Genomic DNA, 15,627 nt, shown 5'->3' with positions numbered 1-15,627 from the left:
TGAGAGGTAACTAAAACCCACTGTGATTGTAGTAACTAAAACCCACTGTGATCGTAGTGATGAGAGGTAGTGGATAACTAAAACCCACTGTGATTGTAGTGATGAGAGGTAGATAACTAAAACCCACTGTGATTGTAGTGATGAGAGGTAGCGGATAACTAAAACCCACTGTGATTGTAGTGATGAGAGGTAGCGGATAACTAAAACCCACTGTGATTGTAGTGATGAGAGGTAGCGGATAACTAAAACCCATTGTGATTGTAAAACCCACTGTGATTGTAGTGATGAGAGGTAGCGGATAACTAAAACCCACTGTGATTGTAGTGATGAGAGGTAGCGGATAACTAAAACCCACTGTGATTGTAGTGATGAGAGGTAGCGGATAACTAAAACCCACTGTGATTGTAGTGATGAGAGGTAGCGGATAACTAAAACCCACTGTGATTGTAGTGATGAGAGGTAGCGGATAACTAAAACCCACTGTGATTGTAGTGATGAGAGGTAGCGGATAACTAAAACCCACTGTGATTGTAGTGATGAGAGGTAGTGGGTAACTAAAACCCACTGTGATTGTAGTGATGAGAGGTAGTGGATAACTAAAACCCACTGTGATTGTAGTGATTGAGTGATGAGAGGTAGCGGATAACTAAAACCCACTGTGATTGTAGTGATGAGAGGTAGCGGATAACTAAAACCCACTGTGATTGTAGTGATGAGAGGTAGCGGATAACTAAAACCCACTGTGATTGTAGTGATGAGAGGTAGTGGGTAACTAAAACCCACTGTGATTGTAGTGATGAGAGGTAGCGGATAACTAAAACCCACTGTGATTGTAGTGATGAGAGGTAGCGGATAACTAAAACCCACTGTGATCGTAGTGATGAGAGGTAGTGGATAACTAAAACCCACTGTGATTGTAGCGATGAGAGGTAGTGGATAACTAAAACCCACTGTGATTGTAGCGATGAGAGGTAGTGGATAACTAAAACCCACTGTGATTGTAGTGATGAGAGGTAGCGGATAACTAAAACCCACTGTGATCGTAGTGATGAGAGGTAGTGGGTAACTAAAACCCACTGTGATCGTAGTGATGAGAGGTAGTGGGTAACTAAAACCCACTGTGATCGTAGTGATGAGAGGTAGCGGATAACTAAAACCCACTGTGATTGTAGTGATGAGAGGTAGTGGGTAACTAAAACCCACTGTGATCGTAGTGATGAGAGGTAGTGGGTAACTAAAACCCACTGTGATCGTAGTGATGAGAGGTAGCGGATAACTAAAACCCACTGTGATTGTAGTGATGAGAGGTAGCGGATAACTAAAACCCACTGTGATCGTAGTGATGAGAGGTAGTGGGTAACTAAAACCCACTGTGATCGTAGTGATGAGAGGTAGTGGGTAACTAAAACCCACTGTGATCGAATTGAGACCTCGATAATCAATGCACGGACGCAGACCTCCCTCCTTTTTCCTCACAAAAAAGAAACTCGAGGAGACAGGTGACATGGAGGGCCGAATGTACCCCTGTCTCAGAGCTTCCGTGACATATGTTTCCATAGCCAGCGTCTCCTCCTGTGACAGCAGCGGGTACACATGACTCTGGGGAAGTGCAGCGTTCTCCTGGAGGTTTATCACGCAATCCCACCGTCGATGGGGTGGTAATTTGGTCGCCCTCTTCTTACTAAAAGCGATAGCCAAATCGGCATATTCTGGGGGAATGCCCACGGTGGAAACCTGGTCTGGACTCTCCACTGTCGTGGCACCTATGGAAACTCCTATACACCTCTCTGAACACTCGTCTGACCACCCCTTAAGAGCCCCCTGTTTCCAGCCAGCACCAGCCTGCTGTCATTCCACCCAGCACCAAGGGTCCTAAACTCCAACGCGAAGTCCTGTGCACTCCTCGTCTCCTGTCTGAGGTGGAACAGTCGCTCACCCGCCGCTTTACCCTCTGGTGGATGATCGAACACAGCTCGGAAACGGTGGGTGAACTCAAGGTAGTTGTCCCGAGCCGAGTCTGGACTGTTCCAGACCGCGTTAGCCCAGTCCAGGGCCCTGCCCGTTAAACAGGAGACGAGGAGGCTCACACTCTCCTCACCCGAGGGAGCCGGACGCACGGTAGCCAGGTAGAGCTCTAGCTGGAGCAAAAATCCCTGGCACCCAGCCGCCGCTCCATCGTACTCCCTCGGACCCAGAGGACGACGTAGGTAGAGTAGGTGGTGTCGGCAGGGGGGGAGCTGGGGTAGACGTCGGTAGACCACTCCTCTCCCATCGTTCCATCCTCTCCATCATCTGGTCCATCGTGGTACCAATCCGATGGAGGACCGCTGTGTGGTGATGGACGGGCTCCTCCATAGTGGGGAGAGGGGTGGTCGCTGCTCCTGCTGATTCCATTTTGGAGGTGCGGGCTTCTGTTACGATCAACTAGGAGTGGTGGGTGGAATCAGGCGCAGAGAGCAGGGTTCAGTCTTTCTTTCACATTTATTCCCGGGGGCAACAAAAACAGTCACGCCAACACACAGGGCGTATATAAGTTGCCAGTCCTAACAGGACAGAATAGTCCGGAGAATAAATACATGAATAATTAACACCATCAAACCCAGAGTAACACAAACAAGCCCGCACAAATACCCAGCGGGCCTAGTGCCCTTAAATACCCTACAAACAAACCTTAATACAAAACAGGTGTACCCAATTACCCAAAACAAACGGAAAGGGAATCGATGGCAGCTAATAGGCCGGCGACGACGACCGCAGAGCAGCGCCCGAACAGGAAGAGGCACCATCTTCGGCAAGGTTCGTGACACCAGTCAATCACTGCCTTGACAAGCCAACGAGCCTAAGGTGGGCTCCAATCCGGGTGCTGGAAGGGCGTGGCAAGATTGAGAACTTGGCCCCTGACGGCACCACTATCTCCAACGCACATCAACCCCAGTTATCTAACTTTGCCAGTAACAGACAATACAAAATACTCCTCCTGAACACAATTATAAAAGCCAGGTTGGGACTGCCTGAGTAGGCCTATTATGTCAAGAAAGACATCAACACACGCTGTACAATAATCAATCATCTTTATTGTAAGTTAACAGGATACAGAGAGCGGGAAAAGACCGTGCTCATTAGACCAATAAGGAGAATATCAGTGTTTACTTTTGAACAGGTATATGCTGATCTCTAGTGGTTAGAGTGGGACTTACACAACATAGAGGAGAAGGAATATCTGTATATCCAACAGCGGTTGAAAAACAAGTTTTAGTGACTCCAACCTAAGTGTATGTAAACTTCCCACTTCAACTGTGGTACACTTTATAAGTTCATTATAACAGCATTATAGTATTTCTCCCTTCAGTGTCTCTAGTTTATAGTGTGGACTCCCCAGTCCTGAATCCTGCAGGTCATTGTCACTCATGTCCAGTTCTCTTAGGTATCAGGAGTTTGAGTTAAGAGCTGAGGCCAAACCTTCTCCTTGTGAGTTTACATTGATTCAGCCTAAACAAAAAAATAAGATTGCAAAACAGTTGAAAGTTACTTGTCACCAATCCATATTTGTATAAATCAAGCATAATATGATTGATTATGGGGATTTGTTGTTATTGTGATCTAATACTAAGTACTCACAGAGCTGTTCTGGAGCCTTTGACCACTGGCAGCAGCTTTGGCTCTCCTCCACTAGAGAATGGTCATTCAGCTCCTTCAGACAGTGGGACAGATTGATGCACCTCTCGGGAGAGGGATTCTCTCTGATTTCTCCTTGATGAACTCAACTGTTTCCTCATTGGTCTGTGAGCTGTTTCCTTTCTGAGTCCATAAACCTCCTAGAAGAGTCTGATTGGACTCCAGTGAGAGGTCCAGAAGGAAGCGGAGGAACAGGTTCAGGTGTCCATTCTCGCTCTGTAAGGGGTTGTCCATAGCTCTCTTGTGTAAGTTGATAATTCATTTGTGGCTGGATGATGAGGAACATTTCTAGGAACATTTCTAGGATTTATTTTTGATGAGTGTATTTTTTCCACGGTTGATGAATGTGAAAAACATATAAAGCAGCCAGAAACTCCTGAATGCTCAGATGAACAAAAGCAGCACAGCTTACCCTGGATCAACCTACATTATTTTCTGAAGGTCTGTGTACACACTCCTGAATACACTGAAGCTTCTCATCCTCATAGAAGATCAGATTGCCCTTTTCCAACTGTTTGAAGGCCAGTTTTCCGAGTTACATAATCACATCTTCATCATTGTGTAGAACTTTAGAGGTTCTAAGGTACTTCTGATTCCTGTGTTGGGTCTGAAATACCATAAAGTGAGCGAACATTTAAGACCGTCTTGGACATCTCTCCACTCTGCTTCACTCAACAGTCTCTCTAGAACAGTGACTGAAATCCAACAGAACACTGGCATGTGGCACATGATGTGGAGACTCCTTGATGTACACTGCTCAAAAAAATAAAGGGAACACTAAAATAACACATCCTGGATCTGAGTGAATGAAATATTCTTATTAAAGTACTTTTTTCTTTACATAGTTGAATGTGCTGACAACAAAATCACACAAAAATTATCAATGGAAATCAAATGTACAGTGGGACAAAAAAGTATTTAGTCAGCCACCAATTGTGCAAGTTCTCCCACTTAAAAAGATGAGAGAGGCCTGTAATTTTCATCATAGGTACACTTCAACTATGACAGACAAAATTAGGAGAAAAACATCCAGAAAATCACATTGTAGGATTTGTAATGAATTTATTTGCAAATTATGGTGGAAAATAAGTATTTGGTCAATAACAATAGTTTATCTCAATACTTTGTTATATACCCTTTGTTGGCAATGACAGAGGTCAAACGTTTTCACACACTGTTGCTGGTATTTTGGTCCATTCCTCCATGCAGATCTCCTCTAGAGCAGTGATGTTTTGGGGTTGTTGCTGGGCAACACGTACTTTCAACTCCCTCTAAATATTTTCTATGGGGTTGAGATCTGGAGACTGGCTAGGCCACTCCAGGACCTTGAAATGCTTCTTACGAAGCCACTCCTTCGTTGCCGGGCAGTGTGTTTGGGATCATTGTCATGCTGAAAGACCCAGCCACGTTTCATCTTCAATGCCCTTGCTGATGGAAGGAGGTTTTCACTCAAAATCTCACGATACATAGCCCCATTCATTGTTTCCTTTACACGGATCAGTCCTCCTGGTCTCTTTGCAGAAAAACAGCCCCAAAGCATGATGTTTCCACCCCCATGCGTCACAGTAGGTATGGTGTTCTTTGTATGCAACTCAGCATTCTTTGACCTCCAAACACAACGAGTTGAGTTTTTACCAAAAAGTTATATTTTGGTTTCATCTGACCATATGACATTCTCCCAATCTTCTTCTGGATCATCTAGCAAACTTCAGACGGGCCTGGACATGTACTGGCTTAAGCAGGGGGACACGTCTGGCACTGCAGGATTTGAGTCCCTGGCGGCGTAGTGTGTTACTGATGGTAGGCTTTGTTACTTTGGTCCCAGCTCTCTGCAGGTCATTCACTAGGTCCCCCCGTGTGGTTCTGGGATTTTTGCTCACCGTTCTTGTGATCATTTTGACCCCACGGGGTGAGATCTTGCGTGGAGCCCCAGATCGAGGGAGATTATCAGTGGTCTTGTATGTCTTCCATTTCCTAATAATTGCTCCCACAGTTGATTTCTTCAAACCAAGCTGCTTACCTATTGCAGATGCAGTCTTCCCAGCCTGGTGCAGGTCTACAATTTGGTTTCTGGTGTCCTTTGACAGCTCTTTGGTCTTGGCCATAGTGGAGTTTGGAGTGTGACTGTTTGAGGTTGTGGACAGGTGTCTTTTATACTGATAACAAGTTCAAACAGGTGCCATTAATACAGGTAACGAGTGGAGGACAGAGGAGCCTCTTAAAGAAGAAGTTACAGGTCTGTGAGAGCCAGAAATCTTGCTTGTTTGTAGGAGACTAAATACTTATTTTCCACCATAATTTGCAAATAAATTCATTAAAAATCCTACAATGTGATTTTCTGGAGAAAAAAATCTAATTTTGTCTGTCATAGTTGAAGTGTACGTACCTATGATGAAAATTACAGGCCTCTCTCATCTTTTTAAGTGGGAGAACTTGCACAATTGGTGGCTGGCTATATACTTTTTTGCCCCACTGTATGTGGATGACTCAACACTATACACTAGTGGTGCAATGGATCACAAAACTCACTGTTCGGATCTTATCACGTTTTTGAGTCACAGATCAGACCATTTTTAGGATCAGCAACAAAAAAACTAATATAACTTTGCTTTCCATTTCTTACTTAAAGAACACGCACAAGCGTGAACACACACAAGCAAGGAACTTTTCAATGTTTAAATAAAATATTAAAATAAAATATTCAATACTCAATTGTTAAATTAAAGTGCAATATGAGGCATGATACCTTCTTCATTTAAACAATAGTGGATGACGTCATCCACGTCATAAAAAAAAAAGTAAAGAAAGAAAGCAAAGCAGACCTGAGCTTATAACTTAAAAAGATGAATGTCTACATAGTCTGGGGAGAGGGTAGACCTCTTTGCAGTCACTATGTCCCCTGCCGTGGAGAACACCCTCTCGCTAGGAACTGAAGTGCCAGGCACTGCCAGGTAGCGTCTTGCCATCATGACAATGTGAGGGTATTTACACTCATTGCTATTCCACCATGTTAGTGGATCACCATCCACTGGAATGCTGCTTGCTGCCTTGTAGGATGCCACCTCCTCTTTGATGGTGTTGGCAAACGTCTTGCCTGCAGACTTGACATCTCTAGTGATGGTGCTGTCTTCCTCACTTGGGGCCATAGATGGTAGAATCCTTGTTTTCAGGAGGTAGGATCATGGACACAGACAGTGCAGTTTCAGTGCTCAATAGGGTTGTAACTGTTTTGAGGGGTTTGAGCACCTGGAGGACCTCCTCTGCCACTTCCACGCCATCATCAGACAAGGTGACAATGTCTTTATGTTTTTTCAGGGTCTTGTCTGTTAGTGCAGAGTATACAGCTGCCTGCTGCTCAAGATAGCTCTCCAGCATGTCATAAGTGGAGTTCCATCTTGTTGTGACATGGTGTATGAGCTTGTGGGTCGGTAGCTGTAGCAGTTCTTGCTTGGTCTTAAGCACATGAGTGGCTGTTGGGCTTTGGTGGAAAAAGGAAACCACATCCCAATAGATTTGGTGATGGCTTTAGTCTGGTCTGATTCTGCAGCAAAGGGCTGCTTAAATGTCGCAGTGAGAAGTTGTTGTTTCTTGGCTGAGTTGGCTCCCGTCACTGACACACCAGGCTGATGACGCTTTAAATGTGTGGCCATGATCATACCGCTTTCTTGTGGCACAATGCCTACACACCGTAATGGTGTTGTCCACCACCCTTCTTCCTGTTATGCAGGTGAGTGAGGACCCAAAAGCGGTTTAACAGAAACAGAGTCTTTTAATGTCCAAACACAGGGAAAACATAAATCCTCTTCAAATGTATCGGATGACTAGTCCCCTTCTAGCAGCAGAGGAGAATAGCAGGGTTAGCGGCAACAGACTGCTGGTCTTACCGGGTAGGCGCGGGCCGTAGAGGACAGAGGCACCTGATCACACGCAGCATCTAATGAAGAGGCAGATTACAACAGGACGGGACAAGGGCGAAGCAAACGAGAATCCGACAAAGACAGAAGCAGAAACAGAGAGAGAAATAGAGACCTAATCAGAGGGAAAAGAGGGAACAGGTGTGAGAGAGTAAACGAGGTAGTTAGAGGAGAATGAGGGACAGCTGGGAGAAGGAAAGGGAGAGAAGGTAACCTAATACGACCAGCAGGGGGAAACGAAGAGAAGAGAAAGAACAGGAACAAGACATAACATGACAATACATGACACTTCCGTCATCATATTTGACAGGGAAGCCAAAATGCTCCCATACATGAGACTTGAATGAAGCGAGAGGCTTTTCCAGTTCTTCAGCTTCTCCGCTAGCCGTGGCTGTCACTGCTCTTTTTTCTTCTTTGCAACGCGAGTATCCAGGATTGATTCGTTGGGATTCAACATGCCCCGTTCACGTGAACAGTACACGCAACTGCTTTAAAAAAAAAATCAAATCAACCTTCAGGCGTCAGAGTAGAACACAGCACGCATCTATCTGTCTGTCTTGTCTTTATCTTTTCACTGCATCGAGATTTAGGGAATTATTACTTTAAAAAGTAACAGTGGCAGTAAAACTGTATTTCACACTATGATGGTTCAACTTTGCAATTGATCCGCGGTTTACATGCGTGCCGAACCGTGGGGGGTGATCCTTACCGATCACAGATCAACTACGGTCCATTACACCAGTACTATACACGTCAGCTACTACAGCGAGTGAAATCACTGCAACACTTAACACTATCTGTAGTTAGTTTCAGAATGGGTGGCAAGGAATAAGTTAGTCCAAACCCTAAACCTCAATTAAATCTTGTAATAAATAATGTGGAAATTGAGCATGTTGAGGTGACTAAACTGCTTGGAGTAACCTTGGATTGTAAACTGTCATGGTCAAAACATATTGATACAACAGTAGCTAAGATGGGGAGACGTCTGTCAATAATAAAGCGTTGCTCTGATTTTTTAACAGCACTATCAACAAGACAGGTCCTACAGGCCCTAGTTTTGTCACATTTGGACTACTGTTCAGTCGTGTGGTCAGGTGCCACAAAGAGGGACAACGACCGCCGAGCGCCACCCGAACGGGAAGGGGAGCCACCTTCAGTGGCAGCTAGTAGACCGGCGACGACGACCTCCGAGCGCCACCCGAACGGGAAGGGGAGCCACCTTCAGTGGCAGCTAGTAGACCGGCGACGACGACCGCCGAGCGCCACCCGAACGTGAAGGGGAGCCACCTTCAGTGGCAGCTAGTAGACCGGCGACGACGACCGCCGAGCGCCACCCGAACGGGAAGGGGAGCCACCTTCAGTGGCAGCTAGTAGACCGGCGACGACGACCTCCGAGCGCCACCCGAACGGGAAGGGGAGCCACCTTCAGTGGCAGCTAGTAGACCGGCGACGACGACCGCCGAGCGCCCCCCGAACAGGAAGGGGAGCCAACTTCGGTGATATTCGTGACACATGCTGAATGCACTGAGGTGTCTGTTTAAATTACTAGCACACAGCTTGGACACCCATGCATACCCCACAAGACATGCTGAGTCACTTTAATAACTCTACCTACATGTACTACGTACATACTACCTCAACTAACCGGTGCCCCCGGACATTGACTCTGTATCGGTACCCCCTGTATATAGCCTCCACATTGACTCTGTACCAGTACCCCCTGTATATAGCCTCCACATTGACTCTGTACCAGTACCCCCTGTATATAGCCTCCACATTGACTCTGTACCAGTACCCCCTGTATATAGCCTCCACATTGACTCTGTACCAGTACCCCCTGTATATAGCCTCCACATTGACTCTGTACCAGTACCCCTGTATATAGCCTCCACATTGACTCTGTACCAGTACCCCTGTATATAGCCTCCACATTGACTCTGTACCAGTACCCCTGTATATAGCCTCCACATTGACTCTGTACCAGTACCCCTGTATATAGCCTCCACATTGACTCTGTACCGGTACCCCTGTATATAGCCTCCACATTGACTCTGTACCAGTACCCCTGTATATAGCCTCCACATTGACTCTGTACCGGTACCCCTGTATATAGCCTCCACATTGACTCTGTACCGGTACCCCCTGTATATAGCCTCCACATTGACTCTGTACCAGTACCCCTGTATATAGCCTCCACATTGACTCTGTACCAGTACCCCTGTATATAGCCTCCACATTGACTCTGTACCGGTACCCCTGTATATAGCCTCCACATTGACTCTGTACCGGTACCTCCTGTATATAGCCTCCACATTGACTCTGTACCAGTACCCCTGTATATAGCCTCCACATTGACTCTGTACCAGTACCCCTGTATATAGCCTCCACATTGACTCTGTACCAGTACCCCTGTATATAGCCTCCACATTGACTCTGTACCAGTACCCCTGTATATAGCCTCCACATTGACTCTGTACCAGTACCCCCTGTATATAGCCTCCACATTGACTCTGTACCAGTACCCCTGTATATAGCCTCCACATTGACTCTGTACCAGTACCCCTGTATATAGCCTCCACATTGACTCTGTACCGGTACCCCTGTATATAGCCTCCACATTGACTCTGTACCAGTACCCCTGTATATAGCCTCCACATTGACTCTGTACCAGTACCCCTGTATATAGCCTCCACATTGACTCTGTACCGGTACCCCTGTATATAGCCTCCACATTGACTCTGTACTAGTACCCCTGTATATAGCCTCCACATTGACTCTGTACCGGTACCCCTGTATATAGCCTCCACATTGACTCTGTACCGGTACCCCTGTATATAGCCTCCACATTGACTCTGTACCGGTACCCCTGTATATAGCCTCCACATTGACTCTGTACCGGTACCCCTGTATATAGCCTCCACATTGACTCTGTACCGGTACCCACTGTATATAGCCTCCACATTGACTCTGTACCGGTACCCACTGTATATAGCCTCCACATTGACTCTGTACCGGTACCACCTGTATATAGCCTCCACATTGACTCTGTACCGGTACCCCCTGTATATAGCCTCCACATTGACTCTGTACCGGTACCCACTGTATATAGCCTCCACATTGACTCTGTACCGGTACCCACTGTATATAGCCTCCACATTGACTCTGTACCGGTACCCCTGTATATAGCCTCCACATTGACTCTGTACCAGTACCCCCTGTATATAGCCTCCACATTGACTCTGTACCGGTACCCCCTGTATATAGCCTCCACATTGACTCTGTACCGGTACCCACTGTATATAGCCTCCACATTGACTCTGTACCGGTACCCACTGTATATAGCCTCCACATTGACTCTGTACCGGTACCCACTGTATATAGCCTCCACATTGACTCTGTACCGGTACCCCCTGTATATAGCCTCCACATTGACTCTGTACCAGTACCCCCTGTATATAGTCTTGCTATTGTTATTTTACTGCTGCTCTTTAATTACTTGTTACTTTTGTCTTATTCTTATCTGTATTTTTTTTTTACTGCATTGTTGGTTAGGGGCTCGCAAGTAAGAATTTCACTGTAAGGTCTACACCTGTATTTGGTGCATGTGACTAATAGCATTTGATTTGATTTGAGGCCACCAAAGGTCTCTTCACAATGCTCAAGTCCAGAACAGACTATGGGAGGGGCACAGTACTACATGGAGCCATGGCTACATGGAACTCTATTCCACATCAGGTAACTGATGCAAGCAGTAGAATCAGATGTAAAAAATATGGAACAGCTGGACTGTGAAGATACACACACACACAGGCACAGACACACACACACACAGGCACAGACACACACACACATGATAAGACACGCATTCCACACACACGTGCAGATGGATTTTGTATTGCAGATATGTGGTAGTAGAGTAGTGGCCTGAGGGAACACACTTAATGTGTTGTGAAAAGTGTTATGAAATGTAATGAGATGTAATATTTGAACTTGTATATAACTGCCTTAATGTTGCTACACCCCAGGAAGAGTCATTCTTTGTTTTAGCCTAACTCTTTCTTTCATAAAGTATAACACTTCCTCTTTCTCTCTGCCTCAACTTCTTTTTCTTGAAAACGCACAGCATCATAAGACATCTGTTTGTCTACATTCCATTCTTATGACTGCAGTGAAAACACCCGTTCAATGAATGAGGAAACTACTTGAGTGGAGAGTAGGTAAGGACTACAGATCATGTGCTTCACTCATCTCGCAAGAGATTTCACTTAAGAACCAATGGAATGGTCTCAAATGTGCAAACTCCACCCACCTGATGCCTCAGACATTACACTTTGGTCATTTAACAGACACTTATCATGAGAAATGTTTCGGTCGTTGCAAGAAAGGGAAGTATTGTTAAGTTTTGCTGCACCGAAATAAACTGACAAACCCTACTGCAGGTCCTAAGTCTTATTCTATCCTAACAAAAAAGCACATCATCAATCATATTAGATAGACACACACCTAACAGTAGGCCTAGCTATCTATTTCTCACCTGTGTATTCAGCTCTGTTTTCCATTCTGTTCCTCACATGAAGTGAGGGGAGGGTTGTGGCTCAACATATTTGAAATGCCTCTGCACTCCCCCTCCCTGTATAAACCGTCCAGATTGTATAATAATAACTTCCTGGTAAACAATGTAACAAGACACCCACTCAGGTGACTTGGGGAGGTGTCTTTGAGGACATACAGTACATCACTCAATGACCACCCACATCTACAAATACAACTGCTATCCTCTACCACACAAACTTATGACACACAACACAGTCACTTCCAAATCTATCATTTTTTAACTAATATAAACACTTTTCTCTGCTTTGCTAAAGCCTTCAATGTGGCACCTATACAAACGTAGAAGGGCTGGATACTAGCAACGTGTTTCCCTCTCTCTGAGACCGTGAAGAAAACGGCATAACGCAACAAACAACATGTCCAAAATGGCATTCTACATAATGCACTACTTTTGGCAAGGGCCAGGCCCTATAGAATAGCCCGATGTGGCCCTGGTCAAAATTAGTGCACTCCATAGGGAATTGGCTTCCATTTCAGATTGAAGACTGACAAGTTTAAGACACTGGTTAAGACCTGTTGAACAACCCTACAGCATGTTGATGTGCTCTAGTGATAGCTAGAAGGGTAAAACTGTAGTTCTAAAAGAAATGACTTCTGCAGGTTTCTATAGGAAACAATGTTAACCGCTGTGAAAAGGATCCCCCCCAACAACATGGGAGTCCTGGGGCTGTGATTAGCTAAACAAACAAAGTCACCGGGTCTACTTAAGGCATTTCATTATAGTCGGCATCACGGTCATCATCACCATCTTTTAATGTTCATTCAGTTTCACAAAATAATCTTGCTTCAGTCTTTTAGTCAGTGTCACAGTCATATTTATTTTTCTTCTTCTTGGTTTTGGGTTTCAGAATCGCCATGGAGACAGGACACGATATCATCTCCCCATTTTCTCTTCCTGTTTAACTTGTCACTAAGGTAACCGCTGGAGTTTCTCCCCTTCAACTCCACGGGAGACCTCCACTCCACTGCCCTCTCCTCCTCTGTCCCGTCACCTTCTTTTTTTCCTCCTCTCCTATATGTGGCCGTTAGTGCCGCTGTCCTTTGCTGTTCCAAACACAGCGCCTCCCTGCTGGTTGGATGTTGTTACTGCAGTCTCTTTCACTGTGTTTTCTTTCTCCTCCTCTTGAGTTTCCCAGTGGCGTCAAGAAAGTCCTGGCTTGGTTCTAGATCAGGTTCTAGAGCAGGTTCTGTGTCTGGTTCCTTCAGCTGCTCTGCAGGGTCGTTGGGATCAAAACTCTCTCATGCTGCCATCAGCTCCTGAACCCTGAGAGTGAGAAAACACAACACACACACACACACACCACACATTCAGAGCAGGCACACACACTTTAGTATTTATTTGGGATACAAGGCGATTTCTTGACTACTGATTCTGTGCAGGCCAGTCCAACAGCAATATAGTCCATCTCAGACACACACTCTCTAACCTACTGTTTCCTGTCCATTCGTCCTCTGATCAGCAGGACTCTGACTGTGTCTGAGTCCAGCTAACAGATCTCAAACTCCAGCTCCGCTCCTATCCTGGGCCCTGCCTCCCTCCAGGTCTCCATGGTGACATGGGCCGGCTTCGGAATACTGTCGTTAAAAGAGCCGTGGATCAGACTCATGACTCACACCAAGCTTATTTACTCTACCCTGGAGAGGAAAGGAAGGGGAGAGAGGGATAGGAGTAGGGAGAGGGGAGGAGGGATGGGAGAGGAGAGAGTTAGCTTCAACTAGACCTTTCCAAGCAGTGTTTCTGACTCTTTCCATACACAGTATGTTATCATTGTAACTAACTACAACATATCCACACTGCAGTCTTCTGTAATTCACATCTGTTCTGTGTCGATCTGATGTCACACACACAGTTACAAAGCTCTCACCAGTAGTTTCTGTCCTCTCTGGGGGGGGGATGACAAAGTTGGCTTGTATGTGGAGGTGAATGTATCCGTTATCGTCGTAGATGTCTCCATGCTGCCCCAGCACACGGACATCATCATAAGTCAGAGGCACACCCTTCAGATTGCACAGGTAGATAGGTAAGCAGTGCCATATTAATTAGTGCACTGCACACTGTAGCAAACTGACAACCAACTTTTGGACAAATTCAGTTAGGTCCCTCCCCATTTCGACCAGTTTGCTTCTGTTTGGGTCCTAGTGAATATGACCCAGGTGTGTTGTCAGCAGAGAACATTGGGTGTGGTGCATGCCAGATACACAGATATGTGCAGGCCAGTGGAGACTTCCTCAGAGGAAGAAGGGAAGGCCTCCTCAGTGAATTCCATTTAAAAAATAGTGAAACATTAAAAAAGCTATAATTTTTTTGATAAAACTATACTAAACATATTCACGTGATGTCACCAAATAATTGATTAAAGCACACTGTTTTGCACTGAAGGTCTACAGTAGCCTCATCAGCACTCTGTAGGGTAGCACCATGGTCTACAGTAGCCTCAACATCCCTCTGTAGGGTAGCACCATGGTCTACAGTAGCCTCAGCAGCACTCTGTAGGGTAGCACCATGGTCTACAGTAGCCTCAGCAGCACTCTGTAGGGTAGCACCATGGTCTACAGTAGCCTCAACATCCCTCTGTAGGGTAGCACCATGGTCTACAGTAGCCTCAGCAGCACTCTGTAGGGTAGCACCATGGTCTACAGTAGCCTCAACATCCCTCTGTAGGGTAGCACCATGGTGTACAGTAGCCTCAACATCCCTCTGTAGGGTAGAACCATGGTCTACAGTAGCCTCAACATCCCTCTGTAGGGTAGCACCATGGTCTACAGTAGCCTCAACATCCCTCTGTAGGGTAGCACCATGGTCTACAGTAGCCTCAACATCCCTCTGTAGGGTAGCACCATGGTCTACAGTAGCCTCAACATCCCTCTGTAGGGTAGCACCATGGTCTACAGTAGCCTCAGCAGCACTCTGTAGGGTAGCACCATGGTCTACAGTAGCCTCAACATCCCTCTGTAGGGTAGCACCATGGTCTACAGTAGCCTCAACATCCCTCTGTAGGGTAGCACCATGGTCTACAATAGCCTCAGCAGCACTCTGTAGGGTAGCACCATGGTCTACAGTAGCCTCAGCAGCACTCTGTAGGGTAGCACCATGGTCTACAGTAGCCTCAACATCCCTCTGTAGGGTAGCACCATGGTCTACAGTAGCCTCAGCAGCACTCTGTAGGGTAGCACCATGGTCTACAGTAGCCTCAACATCCCTCTGTAGGGTAGCACCATGGTCTACAGTAGCCTCAACATCCCTCTGTAGGGTAGCACCATGGTGTACAGTAGCCTCAACATCCCTCTGTAGGGTAGAACCATGGTCTACAGTAGCCTCAACATCCCTCTGTAGGGTAGCACCATGGTCTACAGTAGCCTCAACATCCCTCTGTAGGGTAGCACCATGGTCTACAGTAGCCTCAACATCCCTCTGTAGGGTAGC

The 15,627-nt window shown here is 46.0% G+C and overlaps 1 protein-coding gene and 1 long non-coding RNA gene across 2 annotated transcripts in view; both read right to left on the bottom strand.

Moving 5' to 3' along the window:
* LOC115117733 (uncharacterized) overlaps positions 1-12,222 on the bottom strand; it is a 30,399-nt gene extending 18,177 nt beyond the window's left edge. Inside the window, exon 1 of the long non-coding RNA XR_003861728.2 lies at positions 12,124-12,222. This is a non-coding gene — a long non-coding RNA (uncharacterized LOC115117733). The remainder of the gene's footprint in view (positions 1-12,123) is intronic.
* Positions 12,223-13,196: 974 nt separating this feature from the next.
* polr1f (RNA polymerase I subunit F) lies at positions 13,197-14,210 on the bottom strand (the record flags this gene model as incomplete). The annotated part of the gene is given in 5 exon segments (XM_065018140.1): positions 13,197-13,467; positions 13,635-13,808; positions 13,810-13,838; positions 14,069-14,096; positions 14,098-14,210. Coding segments are annotated over 5 exon segments (369 nt in total), but the record flags the coding sequence as incomplete, so codon positions are not given.
* Between the last annotated feature and the right edge of the window lie 1,417 nt (positions 14,211-15,627).

Source organism: Oncorhynchus nerka, linkage group LG4 (assembly GCF_034236695.1).
Source record: "Oncorhynchus nerka isolate Pitt River linkage group LG4, Oner_Uvic_2.0, whole genome shotgun sequence".
Classification (NCBI taxonomy): Eukaryota; Metazoa; Chordata; class Actinopteri; order Salmoniformes; family Salmonidae; genus Oncorhynchus; species Oncorhynchus nerka.
This window is presented reverse-complemented; position numbering and strand designations above follow the sequence as displayed.